The sequence below is a fragment of the Mesoplodon bidens genome, assembly GCF_964165515.1.
Source record: "Mesoplodon bidens genome assembly, chromosome: 2".
NCBI classification, from domain to species: domain Eukaryota; kingdom Metazoa; phylum Chordata; class Mammalia; order Artiodactyla; family Ziphiidae; genus Mesoplodon; species Mesoplodon bidens.
In genome coordinates this window covers 111,500,986-111,527,975 of record NC_138177.1, presented here as the reverse complement: position 1 = coordinate 111,527,975, position 26,990 = coordinate 111,500,986, and the positions used below count along the sequence as shown (strand labels likewise).

The 26,990-nt window shown below is 39.4% G+C and overlaps 1 protein-coding gene across 1 annotated transcript in view; it reads left to right on the top strand.

Moving 5' to 3' along the window:
• Positions 1-26,990, top strand: part of DNAI3 (dynein axonemal intermediate chain 3) — a gene marked incomplete at its 5' end in the record, with an annotated part of 84,611 nt that overhangs the window by 53,642 nt on the left and 3,979 nt on the right. The window contains 6 exons of the mRNA XM_081258915.1: positions 4,704-4,831; positions 13,336-13,399; positions 21,072-21,202; positions 22,926-23,130; positions 24,950-25,041; positions 26,513-26,635. Coding sequence (XP_081115041.1) covers positions 4,704-4,831; positions 13,336-13,399; positions 21,072-21,202; positions 22,926-23,130; positions 24,950-25,041; positions 26,513-26,635 — 743 coding nt within the window. The remainder of the gene's footprint in view (positions 1-4,703; positions 4,832-13,335; positions 13,400-21,071; positions 21,203-22,925; positions 23,131-24,949; positions 25,042-26,512; positions 26,636-26,990) is intronic.

Here is a 26,990-nt window from a genome sequence, read left to right as displayed (position 1 = left end):
CAAGTATTTTCTCCCAGTCTGTGATTTACACTCTTTTAAGTTGTTGTGTTATTCTCTTAACATTTCCTTTGAAATGTTAGATCCATAAAAATCAGTGCCCGTGTAAGTAGTCACTTTAAGAAGTTCTATACTTACTCTTTTTTTTAATACCTTTATTGGAGTATAATTTCTTTACAATGGTGTGTTAGTTTCTGCTTTATAACAAAGTGAATCAGCTATACATATACATATATCCCCATATCCCCTCTCTCTTGCGTCTCCCTCCCATCCTCTCTATCCCACCCCTCTAGGTGGTCACAAAGCCCCAAGCTGATCTCCCTGTGCTATGCAGCTGCTTCCCACTAACTATCTATTTTACATTTGGTAGTGTATATATGTCCATGCCACTCTCTCACTTCGTCCCAGCTTACCCTTCCCCCGCCACGTTTCCTCAACTCCATTCTCTATGTCTGCATCTTTATTCCTGCCCCTAGGTTCTTCAGAATCTTTTTTTAAATTCCATATACATGTGTTAGCATATGGTATTTGTTTTTCTCTTTCTGACTTACTTCCCTCTGTATGACAGACTCTAGGTACATCCACCTCACTACAAATAACTCAATTTCGTTTCTTTTTATGGCTGAGTAATATTCCATTGTATATATGTGCCACATCTTCTTTATCCATTCATCTGTTGATGGACACTTAGGTTGCTTCCATGTCCTGGCTATTGCAAATAGAGCTTCAGTGAATATTGTGGTACGTGTCTCTTTTTGAATTATGGTTTTCTCAGGGTATATGCCCAGTGCCGGGATTGCTGAGTCATATGGTAGTTCTATTTTTAGTTTTCTAAGGAAACTCCATACTGTTCTCCATAGTGGCTGTATCAATTTACATTCCCACCAACAGTGCAAGAGGGTTCCCTTTCCTCCACACCCTCTCCAGCGTTTATTGCTTCTAGATTTTTTGATGATGGCCATTCTGACCGGTGTGAGGCGATACCTCATTGCAGTTTTGATTTGCATTTCTCTAATGATCACTGATGTTGAGCATCCTTTCACATGTTTGTTGGCAATCTGTATATCTTCTTTTGAGAAAGGTCTATTTAGATCTTCTTCCCATTTTTGGATTGGGTTGTTTGTTTTTTTGATATTGAGCTGCATGAGCTGCTTATATATTTTGGAGATTAGTCCTTTGTCAGTTGCTTCATTTGCAAATATTTTCTCCCATTCTGAGGGCTGTCTTTTTGTCTAGTTTATGTTTTCCTTTGCTGTGCAAATACTTTTAAGTTTCATTAGGTCCCATTTGTTTATTTTTGTTTTTATTTCTATTCCTCTAGGAGGTGGGTCAAAAAGAATCTTGCTGTGATTTATGTCATAGAGTGTTCTGCCTAGGTTTTCCTCTAAGAGTTTGATAGTGTCTGGCCTTACATTTAGTTCTTTAATCCATTTTGAGTTTATTTTTGTGTATGGTGTTAAGGAGTGTTCTAATTTCATTCTTTTACATGTAGCTGTCCAGTTTTCCCAGCACCACTTATTGAAGAGGCTGTCTTTTTTCCATTATATATTCTTGCTTCCTTTATCAAAAATAAGGTGACCATATGTGCATGTTTTTATCACTGGGCTTTCTATCCTGTAACACTGATCTATATTTCTGTTTTTGTGCCAGTACCATACTGTCTTGATTACTGTAGCTTTGTTGTGTAGTCAGAAGTCCAGGAGCCTAATTACTCCAGCTCCATTTTTCTTTCTCAAGACTGCTTTGGCTATTCGGGGTCTTTTGTGTTTCCATACAAACCTTTGCTCTAAATGGTTCTGGAATGCCTCTTTGGGAATTTTCTTCAAAGCCTCCATTATATTCTTCTAAGCAATGTGTCAGAATACTTTAGGATGTGGATTCTGGAGTCTGGGTTTAAATCAGAAAGCCACAATTTATTATTTGAACAGATCGAATGGCTTTATCTCTCTGTGCCTTACTTTTTTTCCCCCCACCTGTTTGAAAAGGGAGAGATGAAGACAAGTGGAGTAAATAGTAAAGGTAACTACCTCTTAGAGTGTTGTGAAGATAAAATGAGTTAATACATGTAAAGCTCTAAGAACAGCCCATCATCAACTCACAATAAATGTTAGCTACCATATGTGAACCCTTGGGCAAGCAACTGCATCTCTCTGAGGCTCAGTTTACTCACCAGGGAGGAGGATTAATGCTTTACCACCTCAGCAGTTATTGTGAGAACTGAATGAAATGGTTTAGCCCACACAGTTTAGTGTCTGACATGTAGTAAGCACTCAGTAAATGTTTGCTGCTATTATTATTACTATCCCTGGTGATGGAAAATCCATGACCCATGAGGATGACATTGAATTGAATAAATATCCAAGTTATTCCGGTCAAGTCTGAGTAAATGCAGTTGATGATAACATTTCTCTCTGGCTTCATCCTCTTTGACCATCACATTAAACTCTATCAACTAAGCCCCTTTTCCTGGAGCTCCCACTTTGGCTTTTGTGATTTTCCTGATCCTCCTTCAGTTTCTTTCCTCTCTCCTGGCTCTGTTTCACCTTACTGCCCTCTCATCATGAATATACCTCAAACTCAAACTTCAGCTGTATGCTTTCCTTGTTACGCACTCTCCCTTTGGTAACACAGTGTATTCTCTCACATCTGCTGAGAATCCTTAAGTCTCGCCTCTCACCATCTCTTGGGATTGAACCCAACCTAATCCTACAACATCAGTGTGTCTGGAACAGAACCCATAACGTGAGTCATCCCTGCCTCTCTCCTGAGGCCGCCATGCCCAGTCTCTCACACAGGGTAATTAAGTCTTTGTTTATAATGCATTGAACATTTGCCTTTTCCTTTTTGTTATCAGTAGTGACCCCTGGATCAGGCTCTTGGCTCCCCTTGTTAGACCAGAAGGTTCCAAACCTTTCTATCTTGCACCCCCTCAAGAAACATTTTTGAGCACATATCCCCAGTGAACATGTATTTATTTACAAATTATATACATGTTCTACTCTACTAATATATTTATGTACATGATTTTAAAAAGAGAAAAACAGACATAAAAATGAGAGTGAAGAATTTGAAATAAATAGTTTAATGATTTTAATTTTATGTATTAAATGGGTATGAAATGCCTTTTTGCTCTTGCTAAATGTATTATGAATAATATCTTTTAGTAAGAACAATGTGATTGAATGTGCCTAGTTATTTCTTGAAATGTTGATGATACTTCATAATACAGCTATTTAAAGCTTCCATGTTTGGCTTTCTTTGGTACTTGTTTTTAATGTCTTACCCAATATGAAAGGGACTGCTCAAAATGTGTAGATCCCAAACAAAGGAAGTGTTGGTTGACTGTAGCTACTAAATCATGATGATTATCTTTTACTTTTGTCTGGAATTACTTTCAAAAGTTTTTTGAAATGCAATGTGTATTTTTAGTATAGCTTAAGTTTTCTTCTATTTTAGTTTTCATGTATATGTTTGTTAGTTGATTTTCCCATGATTGATACAACCCAGAGGATGCATTAAGGAGGTGTGATGAGTAAAGTATTGTGAGCTTATATTTTTTTATGATCTTTCCCAGAAATTTAATATCACATTTAAAAAAAATAAGTGATTTGGGAAAATGCCCCAGACATATCTTTAAGAGAATAGAAAAGCAGGATAAAAAGCTAGAATACTCACTTAAAAAAATAGTCTATATATATTCACCAAAAAGTAATAGAGGGAAAAATATACCAATATTTTAATAGTGGTTACCTCTGGGAAACATGATAATGAAGGATTTTTGTTATTTTATTCATGCTTTTCTCTCTTTTCCAAAGCTTCAAATAACATTTATTAATTTCAGATCTCAACAAATAGCATTTATTAATTTTAGATCTCAACAAATAACATTTATTAATTTTAGATAACAAAAGTATCTGACTGACGCCAGATACTTTTAAAAAGAAAGAAGTTCCAGGTAACATTTGAGTTTCAGACCCCAGATTAGCTGTGCTCTTACTGTTTGCATGGATAGCTGTAATATATAGCACAATCATTGATGTTCGTAAATAATAAACCTGAACTAATCAGCAAACATTAAATTGTGTTCCGTACGCTGTGTTTATAACAAACAAGTAACACATTTTAGATGGATTTATTTTTTAGAAGTTAAAAAGTTTTGGTACTTGAAAGGCTAACCTTGAATTATTTGAAAAATTGCTATATGATGCCAACTGAATAAAAATGCCGTGAGTTTCTCATTAGAGAATATCAAGGGTGTTAACAAGTCAAGAGAAATACCAATGACTTATTGAGAAAATCAACGGTGTTATTTAACCCAGAGGATGTATTTTGTGTCCAATATACTGTAAATAATTCTGAAATGATGTAAATGATGTAGAAGTGGTTTTCAAACTGTGCCATGGAAACTTCTAGAGCCCCTGAAAAGTGGGCAGAGGAATCTTCCCTTTCCCACCCATGAAACACTTCAACCAGAGCAGTGCAGCTTTGATCAGTTTTACAGGCAGGGGAGTCCACACAAACTTTGGTTTGAAAAAGGCATTCTACTGCTAAATTAGAAGTCTAAAAACGCTTGGACTTATGCCCACCACACTGGGGAGGAAATGGGGCGGATATGTGTCACAAAGGACAGAGAATACAAACTAATTATATTCTAGAAGATCTTTCAGTGTAAATATGTGTTTCTTCTATCCATACACCTCCAAAAGACAAAAACGCCCAAAGCAAAACAATGAAGGCAGGAGAAATGAACCCATACCAGAATCTGGAAAGTGGGTTGGGCAATCATCTCAAGCCAATAGATGACTTCTGCACCAAGATCTTTGTGGGAACAGAGGTGAGTTGGAACTACCTGCTTCTAAATTACATTGAAATATGTGATTATGACCTCTACAGTATGTTTGCCTTTTGAGAACTTACAATATTTTTTGTAGTCTTCTATCTTTTGGCTTACAATATTTATACTGTTTTCATACTTTTATACGCTTGCTTGCATTTAAAAGTTTTAACCTCAGTGCCTCATAGCTTCATATATGAGATGTTCCTGCACAAAAGTGGAAGTCTATAAAATTAGGTATGACTTTTTACTAACAATTTTTTTATCAGCCTGCAAATATTTATCAAACACCTAGACCGTACGGAAGAAACCATGTGAAGTGTTAGAGATTTACTAAGAAAATATATTGCTTTGTTCGGCCAGAACAATCTAGTAGGAAACAGAGTGAAAAACTCACTTGATTCAAAAGATAAATAACAACTGAACCTAACAATAATGACAAAATATGCATAAACATGAAATTTACCATCTTAACCATTTTTTGGCTGCATAATCCATAAATTTTCTTTCTTATTTTTTTAACATCTTTATTGTAGTATAATTGCTTTACATGGTTGTGTTAGTTGCTGCTATATAACAGAGTGAATCAACTATACGTATACATATATCCCCTCCCTATTGCATCTCCCTCCCACCCTCCCTATCCCACCTTTTTAGGTGGACACAAAGCACCAAGCTGATCTCCCTGTCCTATGCAGCTGCTTCCCACTATCTATCTAGTTTACATTTGGTACTGTATATATGCCCATGCCACTCTCTCACTTCGTCCGAGCTTGCCCTTCCCCCTCCCTGAGTCCACAACTCCTTTCTCTACGTCTGCATCTTTATGACTGTCCTACCCCTAGGTTCTTCAGAACCTTTTTATTTTTTTTGAGATTGCATATATATGTGTTACCATACGGTATTTGTTTTTCACTTACTTCACTGTGTATGACAGTCTCTAGGTCTATCCACCTCACTACAAATAACTCAATTTCGTTTCTTTTTATCACTGAGTAATATTCCATTGTATATATGTGCCACATCTTCTTTATCCATTCATCCGATGATGGACACTTAGGTTGCTTCCATGTCCTGGCTATTGCAAATAGAGCTTCAGTGAATATTGTGGTACGTGTCTCTTTTTGAATTATGGTTTTCTCAGGGTATATGCCCAGTGCCGGGATTGCTGAGTCATATGGTAGTTCTATTTTTAGTTTTCTAAGGAAACTCCATACTGTTCTCCATAGTGGCTGTATCAATTTACATTCCCACCAACAGTGCAAGAGGGTTCCCTTTCCTCCACACCCTCTCCAGCGTTTATTGCTTCTAGATTTTTTGATGATGGCCATTCTGACCGGTGTGAGGTGATACCTCATTGCAGTTTTGATTTGCATTTCTCTAATGATCACTGATGTTGAGCATCCTTTCACATGTTTGTTGGCAATCTGTATATCTTCTTTTGAGAAAGGTCTATTTAGATCTTCTTCCCATTTTTGGATTGGGTTGTTTGTTTTTTTGATATTGAGCTGCATGAGCTGCTTGTATATTTTGGAGATTAGTCCTTTGTCAGTTGCTTCATTTGCAAATATTTTCTCTCATTCTGAAGATTGTCTTTTTGTCTTGTTTATGGTTTCCTTTGCTGTGCAAAAGCTTTTAAGTTTCATTAGGTCCCATTTGTTTATTTTTGTTTTTATTTCCATTTCTCTAGGATGTGGGTCAAAAAGGATCTTGCTGTGATTTATGTCATAGAGTGTTCTGCCTAGGTTTTCCTCTAAGAGTTTCATAGTGTCTGGCCTTACATTTAGTTCTTTAATCCATTTTGAGTTTATTTTTGTGTATGGTGTTAAGGAGTGTTCTAATTTCATTCTTTTACATGTAGCTGTCCAGTTTTCCCAGCACCACTTATTGAAGAGGCTGGCTTTTCTCCATTGTATACTCCTGCCTCCTTTATCAAAGATAACGTGACCATATGTGCGTGGTTTTATCTCTGGGTTTTCTATCCGGTTCCATTGACCTATATATCTGTTTTTGTGTGAGTACCATACTGTCCTGATTACTATAGCTCTGTAGTGTAGTCTGAAGTCAGGGAGCCTGATTCCTCCAGCTCAGTTTTTCTTTCTCAAGATTGCTTTGGCTATTCAGGGTCTTTTGTGTTTCTACACAAATTGTGAAAATTTTTGTTCTAGTTCTGTGAAAAATGCCATTGGTAGTTTGATAGGGATTGCACTGAATGTGTAGATTGCATTGGGTAGTATAGTCATTTTCACAATGTTGATTCTTCAAATCCAAGAACGTGCTATATCTCTCCATCTGTTTGTATCACCTTTAATTTCTTTCATCAGTGTCTTATAGTTTTCTGCATTCAGGTCTTTTGTCTCCATAGGTAGGTTTATTCCTAGTATTTATTCATTTTGTTGCAGTGGTTAATGGGAGTGTTTCCTTAATTTCTCTTTCAGATTTTTCATCATTAGTGTATAAGAATGCCAGAGATTTCTGTGCATTAATTTTGTATCCTGCTACTTTACCAAATTCATTGATTAGGTCTAGTAGTTTTCTGGTAGCATCTTTAGGATTCTCTATGTATAGTATGATGTCATCTGCAAACAGTGACAGTTTTACTTCTCCTTTTCCTATTTGGATTCCTTTTATTTCTTTTTCTTCTCTGATTGCTGAGACTAAAATTTCCAAAACTATGTTGAATAATAGTGGTGAGAGTGGGCAACCTTGTCTTACTCCTGATCTTAGTGGAAATGATTTCAGCTTTTCACCATTGAGAACGATGTTGGCAGTGGGTTTGTCATATATGGCCTTTATTATGTTGAGGTAGGTTCCCTCTATGCCTACTTTCTGGAGGGTCTTTATCATAAATGGGTGTTGAATTCTATTGAAAGCTTTTCCTGCATCTATTGAGATGATCATATGGTTTTTCTCCTTCCATTTGTTAATATGGGTTATCACATTGATTGATTTGCATATAATGAAGAATTCTTGTGTTCCTGGGATAAACCCCACTTGATCATGGTGTATGATCCTTTTAATGTGCTGTTGGATTCTGTTTGCTAGTATTTTGTTGAGGATTTTTGCATCTATGTTCATCAGTGATATTGGCCTGTAGTTTTCTTTTTTGGTGACATCTTTGTCTGGTTTTGGTATCAGGGTGATTGTGGCCTCAAGGAATGAGTTTAAGAGTGTTCCTCCCTCTGCTATATTTTGGAAGAGTTTGAGAAGGATAGGTGTTAGCTCTTCTCTAAATGTTTGATAAAATTCTCCTGTGAAGCCATCTGGTCCTGGGCTTTTGTTTGTTGGAAGATTTTAAATTACAGTTTCAATTTCAGTGCTTGTGATTGGTCTCTTTATATTTTCTATTTCTTCCTGGTTCAGGCTCGGAAGGTTTGCTTTTCTAAGAATTTGTCCGTTTCTTCCAGGTCGTCCATTTTATTGGCATATAGTTGCTTGTAGTAATCTCTCATGATCCTTTGTATTTCTGCAGTGTCAGTTTATTCTTCTCCTTTTTCGTTTCTAATTCTATTGATTTGAGTCTTCTCCCTTTTTTCTTGATGAGTCTAGCTAATGTTTTATCAATTTTGTTTATCTTCTCAAAGAACCAGCTTTTAGTTTTATTGATCTTTGCTATCGTTTCATTCATTTCTTTTTCATTTATTTCTGACCTGATCTTTATGAGTTCTTTCCTTCTGCTAACTTTGGCGTGTTTTTTTTTCTTCTTTCTCTGGTTGCTTTAGGTATAAGTTTGGGTTGTTTATTTGAGATGTTTCTTGTTTCTTGAGGTAGTAGTGTATTGCTATAAACTTCCCTCTTAGAACTGCTTTTGCTGCATCCCATAGGTTTTGGGTCATCATGTTTTCATTGTCATTTGTTTCTAGGTACATTTTGATTTCCTGTTTGATGTCTTCGGTGATCTCTTGGTTATTTCATAGTGTATTCTATAGCCACCATGTTTTTGTAGTCTTTACAAATTTTTTCCTGTAATTGATATCTAGTCTCATAGTGTTGTGGTTGGAAAAGATACTTGATACAATTTCAATTTTCTTAAATTTACCAAGGCTTGTTTTGTGACCCAAGATATGATCTATCCTGGAGAATGTTCCATGAGCACTTGAGAAGAAAGTGTATTCTGTTGTTTTTGGATGGAATATCCTATAAATATCAATTAAGTCCCTCCTGTTTGATATATCATTTAAAGCTTGAGTTTCCTTATTTATTTTCATTTTGGTTGATCTGTCCCTTGGTGAAAGCGGGGTGTTAAAGTCCCCTACTATGATTGTGTTACTGTCGATTTCCCCTTTTATTGCTGTTAGCATTTGTCTTATGTATTGAGGTGCTCCTATGTTGGGTGCATAAATATTTACAATTGTTATATCTTCTTCTTGGATTGATCCCTTGATCATTATGTAGTGTCCTTCTTTGTCTCTTCTAATAGTCTTTATTTTAAAGTCTATTTTGTCTGATATGAGAATTGCTACTCCAGCTTTCTTTTGATTTCCATTTGCATGGAATATCTTTTTCCATCCCTTTACTTTCAGTCTGTATGTGTCCCTAGATTTGAAGTGGGTCTCTTGTATACAGCATATATATGTGTCTTATTTTTGTATCCATTCAGCCAGTCTGTATCTTTTGGTTGGAGCATTTAATCCATTTACATTTAAAGTAGTTATCAATATGTGTGTTCCTATTACCATTTTCTTAATTGCTTGGGGTTTTTTTTTGTAGGTCTTTTCCTTCTCTTGTGTTTCCTGCCTAGAGAAGTTCCTTTAGCATTTGTTGTAAAGCTGGTTTGGTGGTGCTGAATTCTCTTAGCTTTTGCTTGTTTGTAAATTTTTCATTTCTCTGTTGAATCTGAATGAGATCCTTGCTGGGTAGAGTAATCTTTATTATACGTTTTTCCCTTTCATCACTTTAAACATGTCCTGCCACTCCCTTCTGTCTTGCAGAGTTTCTGCTGAAAGATCAGCTGTTAACCTTATGGGGATTCCCTTGCCTGTTATTTGTTTCTTTTCCCTTGCTGCTTTTAATATTTTTCTTTGTATTTAATTTTTGATAGTTTGATTAAGATGTGTGTTGGCATGTTTCTCCTTGGAGTTATCACGTATGGCACTCTCTGCACTTCCTGGACTTGATTGACTTTTTCCTTTCTCATATTAGGGACGTTTTCAACTATAATCTCTTCAAATATTTTCTGTGCCTTTTTTTTTTTTTCTCTTCTTCTTCTGGGACCCCTATAATTCGAATGTTGGTGCATTTAATGTTGTCCTAGTGATCGCTGGGACTGTCCTCAATTCTTTTCATGCTTTTTTCTTTTTTCTGCTGTGCAGTAGTTATTTCCACTATTTTATCTTCCAGGTCATGTATCCATTCTTCTGCCTCAGTTATTCTGCTATTGATACCTTCTAGAGAATTTTTAATTTCATTTATTGTGTTGTTCATCATTATCTGTTTGCTCTTTAGTTCTTCTAGGTCCTTGTTAAACATTTCTTGTATTTTCTCCATTCTATTTCCAAGATTTTAGATAATCTTTACTATCATTTCTGAATTCTTTTTCAGGTAGACTGCCTATTTCCTCTTCATTTGTTTGGTCTGGTGGGTTTTTACCTTGCCCCTTCATCTGCTGTGTATTTTTCTGTCTTCTCATTTTGCTTAGCTGACTGTGTTTGGGGTCTCCTTTTCACAGGCTGCAGGTATGTATTTCCCGTTGTTTTTTGTGTCTGACACCAGTGGGTAAGGTTTCTTCAGTGGGTTTTGTAAGCTTTCTGGTGGAGTGTACTGGTGCCTGTGTTCTTGGGGGTGAGGCTGGATCTTGTCTTTCTGGTGGGCAGTACTACATCTGGTGGTGTGTTTTGGGGTGTCTGTGAACTTATTATGATTTTAGGCAGCCTCTCTGCTAATGGGTGGGGTTGTGTTCCTGTCTTGCTAGTTGTTTGGCATAGGATTTCCAGCACTGTAGCTTGCTGGTCATTTAGTGGAGCTGGATCTTCACATTAAGATGGAGATCTCTGGGGGAGCTTTCACCATTTGATATTATGTGGGTCCAGGAGGTCTCTGGTGATCCAGTGTCCTGAACTCAGCTCTCCCACCTCAGAGGCTCCGGCTTGACACCCGGCTGGAGCACCAAGACCCTTTTGGGTAGTCTGAGATCTTCTGCCAGCGTTCAGTAGGTGTTCTGTAGGAGTTGTTCCCCATGTAGAAGTATTTTTGATGTATTTGTGGGGAGGAAGGTGATCTCCACGTTTTACTCCTCCGCCATCTTGAAGGTCCCCTTTAACCATTTTTAAGTGTACAGTTCAGTAGTATTAAGTACATTCATATCGTTGAGTAGCTATCACCACCATCCATCTTGAGAACTATTTCATTTTCCCAAATTAAACTTCTGTAGCAATTAAAGCAGTAACTCCCCATTCCCTACTGCCTCCCACTCCTGGCACCACCATTCTACTTTCTGTCTCAATGAATTTCACTGTTCTAGGCACCTCATGTAAGTGGATTCATATAATATTTGTCTCTGTGCACACCAAAGTTTTGTAAGCCAAGGATGATAGCTTTAGAAAGAGAAATGACCACAAAATCTTAAAGCAGAAATTAAAGCATGACACCCTCTGCTTAAACTCCTCTTTAGTGACTACTTAGTGACACATGAAAAATCCAAACTCTTTACACCAAATGATGTAAGATTCTGCATCATTTGCCCCCTTTCTCTCTCTCCACTCCCATCTGCACCAGTCTACTCACTCTCTCTGTCTGCTCTGATTTCTTCTCTCATTCTTCTTACCAAACTCTTTCCTGCCTTTCAAGTCCTTGCATTCCTTGGAGTGAATGTCATTCTTTATTCAGCAGATATTTACTGAACATTTAATATATACCAAGCACTATTCTTGGCCCAGGGAATATAGCAGAGAACAGACATCCAAAATTCCCTGCCGTCACGGGGCTGACCATCCAGTGGGACACTCTACTACCAACCCCTGACATGGCTGACTGATCCTTGTACTTTGGATAGAGAGTTTAAGGGATGCCTCTGTGGTATCTAGGTTGACTGGCTCAGGGCTGAAGCTGGAGGACGTGGAGCCCTGGAGGCAGAGAGACCTGGTAGACAGTGAGCTCAGGTGGGCCCACCCAGTGGTGAAGAGGGCCTGAGCAGTGGGGCCGAGAATGTCACACAGGCTTGGGGGCAGTGGAATTGTCAGAACTAGGTAACCAGATGGAGAGGGATATGAAGGTTTCTAGCCAAGTGGCTGGTGATGTAATCACCACTCAACACATATTTATTAACCTGGTGCAAATTATTACCGTGACTTGGTTCAGTTTCAGAGTTCCACGTACGAGCTGTGAGAGCCAGGAGATATTAACTCTCTTACAGGACTTTGGTGAGGGCTGGGGTCATGTATGTAAAGCTCCTAACAACTCCAGCAGCACTGAGTGCTCAGGAAATGGTAACTCCAAGGGTGATGTGCCACAGGCGATGGGCTAGAGGTGTACAGTAGATGCATCCCAGGCTGTCTGCTCCCTTAGATTGTGTACCAAGAGGGGAGGGAGGGCTTGTCCTCAGACTCTGAACTTCCAGTGCCACACACAGTCCTTGTTTGTTAAATGAGTTGACATGGATGAATGAAAGCACAGATGAGTGAATGAATGAGTGGCCCTGGTCCCATGAGATTGTCCTTCACTTTGCATAAATCAAATGGTTTCTCATCTCCTCTCTCTCACCTATGCGTCCCAATCCATCCCTCCCTCTGAGTCCTCTTAACTCATCTTAATATATACCCTTCTTTGTGTTTTCCTCTTATTATTTAGTTAAAAAAACATTGGGATTAGGAGATTGCATCTGGGTTTTACATTTATAAGATGGTGGCCTGGGAATAAATTTTTTCTCTGAACCTCTCCCACCTCTTCATTCACTGGTTCTGTCTGTCTTTCCCCTTTGTGTGGCAATTTCTGCCTCTTATTTACACCAAGTCCCTCTTCTTTCTCTTCTCCTTAAAACGGCCATAAATAGAACTGGAATACATATTACTTGTTATGTCGTTTGGCTAGAACTCTATGTTTCCTCTTCTCAACTTTCAAAGATGATGAGTACCATACATATTCCCTCTTTCTCTCTTATTCCATGAATATTTATTAAATACTGACTTTGTAACATGCTGAGAACAAATCACTGGATAAGACGGACTAGATCCCTCCCCTTCTGGAGCTTTTAGTCTATTGGGACAATTTTTTGTTAACAACGACTTTGGGAACCCAGCAGTTGGAACTTGTGTACCTAGAATAGTTTCATAATTGCCTGTGTTCTCCCCATCAATGTGTGTAGATAAAAACTCAACAAATTCATTTTTTTGTTTAATATAAAATCACGTAATCATTTTGAGCCTTCCCTCTCCACATTGCACCAAATTATCATTTGATTAAATTGACCTGTTACTTTGCATTTGTTTGGGTCGTGGTCAGTCTTAGCGCATGAATAAGAGGACTTTTGTCTTTTAAGTTGTCTCATCAGGAATCTGTAATATTTTTAGGAAGGTGAAGTGATATACACAGATTGGAAAATGGAAAGAGACCCTGAAACTGGCCGATTTATGAGTAAGTTTTGATGACTGCTCTGTTCTTAATAATTTATTTCTTTTTTACGAAGTATGGGTAGCCCTGTCCTTGCTAATGGGAGAGAGGGCGCCTGAGGTTCTGACTCTACACTTGTTACTCAAAGTGAGGGCTTTGGACAAGCAGCACAGTTGTCACCTGGGAGCTTGTAAGAAAAACAAAATCTTGGATCCTACCCCAGGCCTGCTGAATCTGAATACAGATTTTAATAAAATTCTCCAGGTGATTTGTTTTCACACCGAAATTTGAGGAGCACTGATGTATTGATACTTAAATTACGGAGACACTTGGACAATTCAATTTTAAAATAACAGTGTTCTTTCAATAATTCAACAACCCAGTAGCTCAGCTATGTGGAAATTCTGAGTCAGCATGAAATTATAAGCTAAATTTACCATGATCTTGAAGACCTCAGCCCTGTATGGGAGAAGTTAACTCTAGGGCCCTCTTTTGGGGCTGGGACTGGTCGTGCTCACATGTTCCCCTCCTTCCAGGGCCCAGATTCTGGGCAGATGAACAGAGGTGTGAGGGACACACCCAGGTGTGAGCAAGGATCAGTGTTAATAGATAAGGCTCCCCAATAAGCAAAGTTCTCTATCAAAGCTCAGAGCATTGGGGTGCACTACAGTTACAACAACTTACTTTAAAGCTTTGGATTTTATCATGGCATGAAAAAACTGGACAGCTACATGTAAAAGAATGAAATTAGAACAGTCCCTAACACCATATACAAAAATAAACTCAGAATGGATTAAACACCTAAATGTAAGGCCAAACACTATAAAACTCTTAGAAGAAAACATAGGCAGAACACTCTATGACATAAATCACAGCAAAATCCTTTTTGACCCACCTCCTAGAGAAATGGAAATAAAAACAAAAATAAACAAATGGGACCTAATGAAACTTCAAAGCTTTTGCACAGCAAAGGAAACCATAAACAAGACCAAAAGACAACCCTCAGAATGGGAGAAAATATTTGCAAACGAAGCAACTGACAAAGGACTAATCTCCAAAATATACAAGCAGCTCATGCAGCTCAATATCAAAAAAAACAAACAACCCTATCCAAAACTGTGCAGAAAACCTAAATAGACATTTCTCCAAAGAAGATATACAGGTGGCCAACAAACACATGAAAGGATGTTCAACATCACTAATCATTAGAGAAATGCAGGTCAAAACTACAATGAGGTATCACCTCACACCAATCAGAATGGCCATCGTCAAAAAATCTACAAACAATAAATGCTGGAGAGGGTGTGGAGAAAAGGGAACCCTCTTGCACTGTTGGTGGGAATGTAAATTAATACAGCCACTATGGAGAACAGTATGGAGGTTCCTTCTAAAACTACAAATAGAACTACCATACGACCCAGCAATCCCACTACTGGGCATATACCCTGAGAAAACCATAATTCAAAAGGAGTCATGTACCGCAATATTCACTGAAGCTCTATTTGCAATAGCCAGGACATGGAAGCAACCTAAGTGTCCATCAACAGATGAATGGATAAAGAAGATGTGGCACATATATACAATGGAATATTACTCAGCCATAAAAAGAAACAAAATTGAGTTATTTGTAGTGAGGTGGATGGACCTAGAGTCTGTCATACAGAGTGAAGTAAGTCAGAAAGAGGAAAACAAATACCACATGCTAACACATATATATGGAATCTAAAAAAAAATAGGTTCTGAAGAACCTAGGGGCAGGACAGGAATAAAGATGCAGACTAGAGAATGGACTTGAGGACATGGGGAGGGGGAAGGGTAAGCTGGGACGAAGTGAGAGAGTGGCATGGACATATATACACTACCAAATGTAAAATAGATAGCTAGTGGGAAGCAGCCTCATAGCACAGGGAGATCAGCTCGGTGCTTTGTGACCACCTAGAGGTGGGATAGGGAGGGTGGGAGGCAGACGCAAGAGGGAGGGGATATGTGAATATATCTATACGTATACCTGATTCACCTTGTTATACAGCAGCAACTAACACAACCATGTAAAGCAATTATACTCCAATAAAGATGTTAAAAAAAAAAGAAGGAATACAATTTTCTAAAAATATATATATATATTTGAACCACTTTTCAAAGTGCAGACTAACCATGATATAAGGAAGTGGCAGCTCCTGGGACCTCTAGAACACCATGGAGCAGTGAGGCGGAGCAGCTAAGCTAGGTTTGCAGAAGGAGATCTGGTCAATCCTGTGGGTGGCTGAGACAAGTGGACGTGTGAATGACTGACAGAAGTCCGGAGGTCAGAACCACCGCTTGCAGTGGACAGCTGTTGGGGCTCAGATCTCTGCCTTAAACTTCATCTTCGTCACTTCTATCTACTGAGGCTGGTTCTGCAGGCTAGAGTCTGCCTTAGACCTTGGAAGGCTTGTTTTGTCAACATTGCCTCCAGGGTGGCCATTTTCATCTGGAAACAGAAGCACTCCTACTTTTCTTACATAGGTCTCCAGCCTAGAGACCCAAATGTATGTTGTTAATCAGAATGAGGCATTGAGAGAAGATTAGATGTGACCCAAAAAGAGGATCAAGTGCATGTAGAACTGAGACCGATTTTCCATTTTCCAGTCATTTCCAATTCCATAATTTAAAGTTGAACTCAAAATTATATATTGGATGTAATGAATTACATTCAACTACTTTTATACTTATTCATGTTTCTATTTATTCAGTTATTCAAGAATGTTAATTGTGCATGTGCTGCATGCCAGGCACTATAATACATGACAGCAGCCTCCACTACACCCCTGGGACACAAACTGAGACCATGACTCAGCTCGTGATGCCATGACTTGGTTATGCACAGATGGACACTGGTTCCTCCTGGTCTCAGATTTTCTTAGAGCCTTACCCTGGTGCCAGCTTCCTAAACTGCTTTTGAGGCAGCCCGTGACAAACAGGTTGAGTTATTTATTTTAAATAGATTTTATTCCATCTATAGTACCAATGACAATAAACTTTAAAACCAAGAACTTTACATTTGTACCTCATTGATGTTTGTTTTTTCTTTCTTTCATTCATTCATCAAATCATTATTGAGAATCAACTATGTGCCAGGCACTGGGAATACAAGATGAATAAGATATTATCTCCCCCAAAGGGGTTCCATTATCTATTGGAAAAGCCAACCACATAAACAAATGATGACATTGCGCTGTCATTAGTGCTATGGTTGGAAAAAAAAGACAAACACAAAATGACATGGAAACCAGGAAGGGACCAACTCTTTTGGGCTGTTAAGAAAAGGCCCCACTGGGCTTCCCTGGTGATGCAGTGGTTGAGAATCTGCTTGCCAATGCAGGGGACACGGGTTCGAGCCCTGGTCTGGGAAGATCCCACATGCCGCAGAGCAACTGGGCCCGTGAGCCACAATTACTGAGCCTGCGCGTCTGAAGCCTGTGCTCTGCAACAAGAGAGGCCACGACAGTGAGAGGCCCATGCACCGCGATGAAGAGTAGCCCCTGCTTGCCACAACTAGAGAAAGCCCTCGCACAGAAACGAAGACCCAACGCAGCCAAAAGTAAATAAATAAATAATTTTTTTAAAAAAAGAAAAGAAAGAAAAGGCCCCACTGAAGAGAGATATGGCTGAGCTGGATCTTGAAGTGTGGTTTGCAAGTTTCCAGCTGGAGAAAGGCATTCCAGGTAGAAAGACGAACAAGTGCAAAAACATGGAAGCTCAGAAGAGCAGTGCACAATTAGTAAGCAGGGAGATCTTCTGGCCAAAGCATGGTAATAGACAGGGCAACAGCAGCAGGAGAGGTGCCAGGAAGGACATTTGAGTCCAGCTGGCAAAGAGCCTTGAGTGCTTTACTAACCTGTGGACCTTATTCTAGTACCACCAGTATAATCAGAAAATCACTCTGTCAGGAGAACAGGGGTTAATTAATTGTTGGAAAGTAGGATAGCCAGTTGCAATAGCCTAGATGAGAGATGGAGAGGACTGATGTACAGGCAGGGTGACAAGGATGTCCAGCAGAGGAAATACAAGAGGGAGAGAGAGACATACGAGTCATCATGCCAGGACTTTGTGACCAGTGGGATGTGAGTGGGAAAGAAAAACAGAAGTTGCTGTTAATTTCTTGACATTTAATTAATTCCAAAAAAATGAGAAATAGCTCTAACCACCTACTTAAAGGCTATTTTTAAGTCATCTTAATACTTTAATACTTTAAAATTACCAGTCAAGTATTTTGCAACATGGAAAGCCAAATGACACTGTTACTCCCATTGGATAATGGTTGAAGTTCAGGGAAAGTCAATGTGTAGACATGCTGCACTGTAAATTGCATGCCCTACTTAACATTCTGTGAACTGGCAGTGTTTTCCTTGGAAGCTACCAGCCTGATGTCTTTCATAAACACCATGGAGGTTTCCTGGGTAAAGATGAGGCAAATACTGGGAGCCATTTTCTCTTGATCTGCTGGGAGCCCCATGTTCTTATCTCAAATATACAACAAGGCAGGAAGGAGAATTTCCTTTTCTAAGAAGAAGCTTCTGAAAGACAAATTACCCTGACTGAGCTGTGTGTGATGAAGAAGTCCAAATCCAACAGATGATCTAAGTGACAAGCCAAGAAATACAGGCTGATGTATTTGATGATGATGACAGTTAGCATAATCATCTCATGTACTCAGCTCACAAATTGGCACACGTCATGTGTTAGGCGCTCAATTCTCTCCATGGATTAATCCTCACAGCAACACTGTGGATTTGAACCCAGGCGGTCGGTGCTCTTAACCACATCAGTATACTAAATCCTTCATTAGATAATGACTCTGGAAAACTACTGTTTTGTTTATTGTAAGTTTCTTATAATAACCTGGCTGGGGGCTCTGGCATTTCATTTAATAACTTAAGGACAGCTCCATTTACTGCTGAATGGCTCTAAGGTCTTCCAAAGGACAAAAGGAAGAAAAAGTTATATGGGCTGAGAACCTCTAACATGTTAAAAGTACAAATCTTGATGGTTATCTATATTCCTATCACTGGTGGTCATTACATTTTGCAGAGGGCCTCTAGACTCCTGGATAGCCCTGCTCACCAGAGTGAGGTGGTATAGGAAAGCCCGGCTCACCAAGGACAAAACCAGGATCTGAGGGACACAAGCAGCAGCAAGAAGAAAGCTGCTGGCTTCCAGGGGTCTCCTGCCTTCCCAGAAATCTTCCAGATCACTTCAAGGTGCCCTTAGAAATAAGGCTCCTGGGGCTTCCCTGGTGGCGCAGTGGTTGAGAGTCCGCCTGCCGATGCAGGGGACACGGGTTCGTGCCCCGGTCTGGGAAGATCCCACATGCCTCGGAGCGGCTGGACCCGTGAGCCATGGCCGCTGAGCCTGCGTGTCCGGAGCCTGTGCTCCGCAACGGGAGAGGCCACAACAGTGAGAGGCCTGCGTACCGCAAAAAAAAAAAAAAAGTCTTCTGTGCTGTCTTCAGGATGGAGCTTTGGTTAGAGGAAGAGTGGTCTTTTTTAACCTAGAAGAACTATGTTTAAATTTATTTATTTTTATTATATACACTTTTTTCAAATAATTTTTACATTGAGATAAAAATATACATAAACAAGAAATTTGACATCTTAACCATTTTTTAAGTACAGTTCAGGGGAATTAAGTACATTCACATTGTTGTGCAACCAATCTCCAGAACTCTTTTCATCTTGTGAAACTGAGACTCTGTACCTGTTAAACACTAGCTCCCCACTACTCTTTCCCCTCAGCTCCTGGCCACCACCATTCTACTTTCTATCTCTATGAATGTACCTGTTGTAAGTACCTCATATAAGTGGAGTCATACAGTATTTGCCTTTTTTCTTAAGTTTTTGGCCACACCACATGGCATGTGGTATCTTAGTTCCCCAACAAGAGATCAAACCCCTGCCTCCTGCATTGGAAGGTAGAGTCTTAACCACTGGACTGCCGGGGAAGTCCCAGCATTTGCCTTTTTGTGACTGACTTATTTCCCTTAAAATAATAAACTCAATTTTCATTCCTGTTGTAGCGTATGTCAGAACTCCCTTCCTTTTGAAGGATGAATAATATTCCATTGTATGGATATACCACATTTTGTTTATCCATTCATCCATTGATGGACACTTTGGTTACTTCTGTCTTTTGGGTATTGCAAATAATGCTGCTATGAACAGGGGTGGACAAGTATCTCTTTGACACTGTATCAGCTTTTTACAAGATTATGGTAGCTTTTTTTTCTGCTTAATGTTACATTGTTGTTCTGAGAAAAAAAATCAACCTTCACATAGCTGTTAATATGATAAGTTTCAGAGTAAATTCGTGGTTTTAGTATAAAATAGCCACACATTGTGGTTTGGCCTGGACAAGCACATATTTTTATGGCCATCCCTGGGGCTTGTGGGTATGGGCAGCAAGGAATGAGGAGCAGCCAGCTCCAAAGCCAGGACTGGGGAGAGGAAACCCAAGCCATGGCGAAGTAGGCAGACCAGGGGAGCAGAAGGACCCTGGTGCCTGGGGCAGAGACAGCGGGGAAGCCTTCATCTTAATATCCAAATCTGCTTGTCCTCTAGTCTTCCCAGTTGCAATAAATGGGAAGTACAGAGAGCCTGTTGCTCTTACCAGAAACCTGGCTGCCATTCTCAGCACTCATCTCTCTCACCCCTCCTGTCAACTCTAGCTTGCAAATGTTTCTTGATTATCCACTCCTCCATTGCACCTTCATCCAAGTCACCATCCTCTCTTACTAGAACTACAGCAACAACCTCCCATGGTGTCCCCTCTTTGCTTTTACCTGCTTCTGATCCATTCTCGCCACAGCAACCAGAGAATCCTTTCATGTGTCAATCAGATAGTCTTCTAGGCCTAAAGGGCTCATTAAAAAACATTACACTTAGAATGTAATCTAAATGTTTTTCCTAAGAAGGCTTTGCAAGGTCTGGACTCTCCTGGTCTCCATTCATTTCCTGTGTCTCACCCTGGGATTATCAGACTCCAGTCCTACTGTCTTCCTCAAAATAATAAATACACTAAACACTTCTCAGGACTTTGGTGTGTATTTTTCCTCTGCCTGGAATGCTACTCCACACCAAAATCTTCCCGTGCCGAACTCAAGCCTAAACGACTCATCTTCAGAGAAACCTGTTCTGACCATTCAGCCTAAATTACGAATGTCCCTTGTTATTCTTTCTTGTGATATTTTTTACTTCATAATACTTTTCACATTTTTTTTATTATATACCTTGGGATTTGTTTGTTGAGTTATCTCCACTGGACTGTAAGGTCCAAGAGGACAGATCATGTTTGTTTATTAACCATTGTTTACCCATCCATCTACAGTACCTGGTACATACAAACAATCCACAATTATTTATTGACTAACAATATATACTATTGACTAACTGATAGACTAATCAATGAGTGAATGAATAAGAACAGGAAGTGTTCCTTTGAGCCTGAAAAGTAGCCTTGATGGGAATTTCCCTGGACTTGCCTTAAAAAAGAGGAGGAGCTGTCCCTTGACAGATTCATTCACCCCAACTGACCTCTGGTTCTCCACTCTTGGACCTCATTAATTGGGACCTATCTGTCCATCAGAGAGGTCTGCCCCTTCTTCACTGCAGGAATGTAAACAGTGTTATAAAATGTGAAATGGCCTTTTCCACTCCAACAGCAAAGAAGCCCGTGAGCCTCTACACAGTCCATGATGGAGGTGTCCATACCATTCAGAGATCACCTTTTTACAAGGACATTATCCTCACTGTTGGGGGTTGGAACATGGCCATCTGGAAAGAAGGTATTATGGTAAGTTGCCTGCAAAATGGAGGAATGGGTGTGTGGTCCTTTGTTATTGAGAAAAACAATAGGAACAACAGACTATTCTGACATAACAATGCCTTTGGGACACTTTTTAGAGAAATTGGAACAGATGGCCTGGGACCCAGCCTGTCAGCAGAACCACTACAAGCCTTTGGAAAACACAACCATTTGCTTTTCTTTCCTGAGGGAAGGAAACATTAACAAGTCTTTTGTTCTCTGAAACCAAACAGTCTTTTCTTCGAAATACTGTGTATATCATGGGCAGTTCCCTTGATTTATGTTTTTCCCTCTGCTTAAAATACAAGATGGGATGCTGATTATGGCACAAAGTCCAAGGAGAAGCAATGGGTCTGTCACTGCTCTTGCACCGGGCAATTTGTCAGCAGGTTCAGAAAGTGGGACTAGGAAAGCTAAGGGGTCCGTCACCAGGCAGGCAGAGACGTGCATGGGTCAAGGTGAGGCAGTGCCAAGAATCCAGTGGTCCGGATTAGGGCAGGGCCTGGGTCCAGGCAGACAGAAGCTAAACTGCCAAAAACTAGAAAGACTGGTAAAATCTAGTGAAACAAGGGCATGGGAAAATCAGTATGATATATCCCTCTCATGAGCTACTTAAGAAAATTATCAAAATCTGTAAAAAAGTATGTGTATATATATATATATATATATATATATGTGTGTGTGTGTGTGTGTGTGTGTGTGTGTGTGTCTGTATATATATATTTCAGAGCTGTAATATATGTATTCTTCGACCTGACACTTTTTTTTCCTTTTATTTCTGGGACTCTAACTTACAGAAATACTCAAAAAAATAATGTGTGTGAATATATGTACAAGTTTGTCATTGAAAAAAGTTGAAAACTCCTTAAGTGTCCATCCACAAAAGGACTTCTACTTTATAACAATGTACTTTTGTATGCTTATTTTTTTTTTTTTTTACAACAAGCAAGCATTAGTTTTGCAGTTAAAGAGAAAGACAAAAGAAATTTAGGCAAGATTGTCCAAAGACCATGCGGGGGTCAGGAACCTGGTTATCCACCAAAACTGAAGGAGCTGAGCAAGAACAGGTTTGACCTGTTGCCTCTAAGGAGTCCGTGAATTGGTGACCCTCTTTGTTCCCTGTAGGAACGTTTTGTCTGCATGTATGGGAGGGTGGAAGGCAGCTCCATGACTTAGTTTAGTCCCGAAGATGTAAGTAGGTGAAGGAGCCCAGGTGGAGCATGACGGTAGGAAGAGAGCGGTAGGAAGAGAGCACATTCTGATCTTCAGTCTCTATGAAAACCTCCCAAAGAAGACAAATTACCCCAAAATAGAGAAAAGATAAGATGATCTTATGTTGCTTTGGTGGTCCAGAATCTCTCCCAAATAATATTAATAAGCCATTGGATGCAACTCACAGATAGAATTGACTTTTCATTCCCTTTTCCTGCCCACCAGAGCTATTTCCATGGTGAGCAGGCACCTGACAGGAAAATAAAGATATAGGCAAAATTTGCTTATAATCTTTACTTATCCAGTGTCCATCACTCTCCATAGAAATAGTAATGGGATTTAGCAGCAGTTGGATTATTAGAACCATAAATAGCTCGATTGGAAGGTTTGATCTTTTATATGATCATAGCCATCTGAGTTTTACTTTTAAAAAATCATTGTGAATATCTCTCAGATAATAACAAAAGCTTTTAATTTTTTTTTTTTAATTTATTTTTAGACTGGACCCCTCCTTCAGTCATCCTGTGCACCAACAAGGTACACCTCAGGGCACTGGTCCCTGACAAGGCCTGGAGTCTTTTACATTGGCCGAGAAGATGGATACATCGATATCTGGGACCTTCTGGAGAAAACCCACGAACCAGCCCAGTCACAAAACATCTGTATAACTATGATCACGTACATCAAACCCTGGACCTTTTCTGGTATGTTAATTCTGATTGAATGAGCTAAGTCATTTTGCCTTTTGGGGCTAGCTTAGGAACATTTTGACCTCCAACTGGAAAACCTCTGATGTTTCTTCTAAAGATTTTTCTTCCCATTCCATCTCTTCCCTTCCTTTCTCTTTCCTTCCCATCATTCACCTTCCTTTCCCTTTTCAAATTTTGGATACAACCTGAGTTTCTCTCACTCTTTTCTTCATCAACAGTTATTTCTGAGACACATTTTAGTATGTCAAGCAGAGGCTGATTTTAAACCACGCAATAAAAAGCATCCTTCTCACCCTCTCCGGGTCCCTAAATCACAGGGTGAACCCTAAATCTTTGCTACTTTTTGCTGCTTCTTTTCCAAATAGAATAAGTTCTGTACCTTTAATTTTTCATTATGTCACAAATTTTCAATATTTTGTCACTTTATGGCCCTCCACTGGACAATATCAAGCAGTTTCCTTCTTGAGATCAAATGACTCTGCAGGGTCCTATATCTCTTTAAACTATAACTTTTAAACTCATTAAGAGGAAAAAGATAACGTATAACAGAGCAAGCGGAAACTTAAGAATGTGTCGATGCAGACCTACTTGAGAATGGACTTGAGGATATGGGGAGGGGGAAGGGTAAGCTGTGACAAAGCGAAAGAGAGGCATGGACATATATACACTACCAAACGTAAGGTAGATAGATAGTGGGAAGCAGCCACAGAGCACAGGGAGATCAGCTCGGTGCTCTGTGACCGCCTGGAGGGGTGGGATGGGGAGGGTGGGAGGGAGGGAGATGCATGAGGGAAGGGATGTGGGAACAGATGTATATGTATGACTGATTCACTTTGTTATAAAGCAGAAACTAATTAAAAAAATTAAAAAGAAAAAAAAAAAAAAAAAAAGAATGTGTCGATGGAAAACTAATTTATATCCTTTGTCCCAATTTCTCTTTTTCACCCAAGTAATACTTTCTACCTAAATTCAGTGTATATTTGCTTCACTTCAAAGAAGTTCCCCTTTGTTTCCAAAGATGTGCAGGCATAAAATTGTCTTTCTATTCATTTCTTTCTCAGAAGAAGCATTACATTTAGAAACACAGTCTTCAGAATCTCTAAGAGTGTCAGAGTCTGACTACTACTACTTGGCCGTATGTGTCACCAAATTGTGTTTTCCCGTCTTTGCTACAAAACATTGCTTTTGTATACCTCCAGGAATTACCAGTCTAGGATTTAGCAATTGGAACCAGACCTGCTGAAAATGAGAAGAATAAAGTTGATGAGAGAGAAAATTAAAATTTTCAAACACATTTGTGTTTTATATCCATTTTAAATCATCAAAGGAAGGAATTTGTCTTTATAATAAGAAAACTGGTTCTGGCTGTGTCTTTGAAATTCATCTGGATAATGGCATCCTTTAGCCCTTACTATGTCTTTGGTGAAAATTGGCATCATGATTTTTTTTTTTTTAATCTTCCATGTATTGTCCCTGCTTTCTTTTCAAATCTGCCCAGTGGATCCCGTCAGAGAGGGTCAATCTCAGCTAGGAGCCACACTCCTTATATAGAGGCTGAGAAAACATGATTGGGGGTGAGCAGGGTGGCTGACAAAGACTCAGGGTCTCAGCCTTCATTTCACCAACTGGAAAAATGGCTTTTACGTGTTAATATGGTCTCTAGTCATGAAGGTCTGATGAAGATGCCAAGATCATTGTAACCACAACAGGTCCTTTGGGAAATCACAAAACAAAAACACAGTACCTGTTTAACCTCTAAAGTGGCTTTCTGATTGCAGAGTTGTTTTTCTCCCACATTTTTTTAATCTTTCAGCTAAGCAGCAATTTATAGCCATAGCTGACTATTATGGAACATTGCATATATTGGAAATTCCTTGGACACTAAGTCGCCCTTCCACCAATGAGGTTAGTAACTTTTGGCTTTGAGGATTTACATGATCAGATACTGCTGAGGCATGTTTTAGAAGCATGTTCAGAAATGACAGCATTTTTGCTCTTTAAGAGAACAAAAGAATCATGCAGTCAAATATAAGGGGATATTGGGCTTCCCTGGTGGCTCAGTGGTTGAGAATCCGCCTGCCGATGCAGGGGACACGGGTTCGTGCCCCAGTCTGGGAAGATCCCACATACCGCAGAATGGCAGGGTGCGTGAGCCATGGCTGCTGAGCCTGTGAGTCCGGAGCCTGTGCTCCGCAACAGGAGAGGCCACAACAGTGAGAGGCCCGCGTACCGCAAAAAATAATAATAATAATAAATAAATAAAAATAAGAGGATGTTAACCTAAATGGGAAAAGAATTTGAAAAAAAATAGATACAAGTATATGTATAACTGAATCACTTTGCTATACCCCTGAAACTAGCACAACATTGTTAATCAACTATGCTCCAATATAAAATAAAAATTTTAGAAAAAGGGGATGTATTTCTGTTTTATGAGATACATGGTTTAAAGCTAGGGGAAAAAAAACAAGCATGCAGCAAAAGAAAGGCCAAGTAAATGAAGCCCAGATTCAGAGAGGAATTGATTTGGGGATTCATAATCATAAGATGTTATTTTCACATTGTAACCTAAGCGTGGGACCCTTATTTCAGTGATATCCTTCCCAGAGGACCCAGCTGACATTTTTATGCATCTCTCCATTGCCAGCCTCCACCCATCTTTCCCCAATTTGGTGTGCTGCAGGCAGCAGGTCTGAAGTGGCAGTATTCTGCCGCTCCATGCACACCACCCAAGGGTTTCAAGCAGTGATAACAATTAGGTTATAAAAGGAAGATCAATATGTAGAAATACATAAATATGTATATAACCAACATTAAACATATAGATTGCAATCTGTCACAAGTCCCAACAGCATCACCCTAGTTACTGGTAGGCAAAAAACTTTCCTTCCCTTGGTGGCCTTGCCCAAGGTCTCTGCTGACTTCCCTGCTTCTATTCTTACGTCCACATGCTAAACTCTCCAGGGGACCAGGAACTCAGCTGTGCTTCCAGTCCCTTTAGGGTTTCCATTGACATCCTCATCTGGGTTTTCCAATTTTGTTTGATGATGTGAAACTTCCCTTAGTCTTAAAAGTGAGAAGGAAAGAAAGGGGGTGGGAGCAATCCCTGAATATTTCTCCTACAAAATTGCAATTTTTTGCAGCTCTCTCCTTCCAATCCCACTCCTTTCCTGCCATCCCCCAATTCGCAGGCCCCTAAACCTTAGCCCAGTAGCCCCCAAATTAGCTAGTTCCTCTGATAGTGGGCCTGTGGGCATTATCCCAAAACAGGTAATCTAGCTAATAACTTACAAGCAGCAGAAATTCTTCAGAGCCTCAGGAAGAACATGGGGGCTTCCATGTGGGTCCCCCTCTCATGGGCCTGTGCTTCTAACAGGTATCAAGTATAAGCCACTATTTTGAAAGAGAAGTCAAGAATCTGGAATATGTAGAACAGCGCAAAAAAATTCGGGAAGAAGAAAAGAAAGAAATGGAGCTGGAAATGGAGAAGAAAAAAGTTGTAAGTTAAATTTCAGAAACAAAAATTGCTTTCCTCTAATGCCATTGAGAATAGATTTGTTTGGCTTATTCTACAATTTTAATAGAAAAATTATGCCTTTTTACATTCTTCTCTTGTTCTGATGGGAGTCAAGGGGGCATTTCTCTGATTTTCTAGCTTACTATGAGTCAGAACAACCAGTTGGACACACCTAGTGAGATTCTACCCAATTTAAGTTTCTGAAATTTTCTATATTTCAAAGGCCTTTAGATACAGTGGTATCTAAATACCAATTATAGATTCAGAGATTCAAATTAGAAGGCTTTCATTTCATAGAATTTTGACATCTAGTGAATAATGCACTAAAACAGTGCAG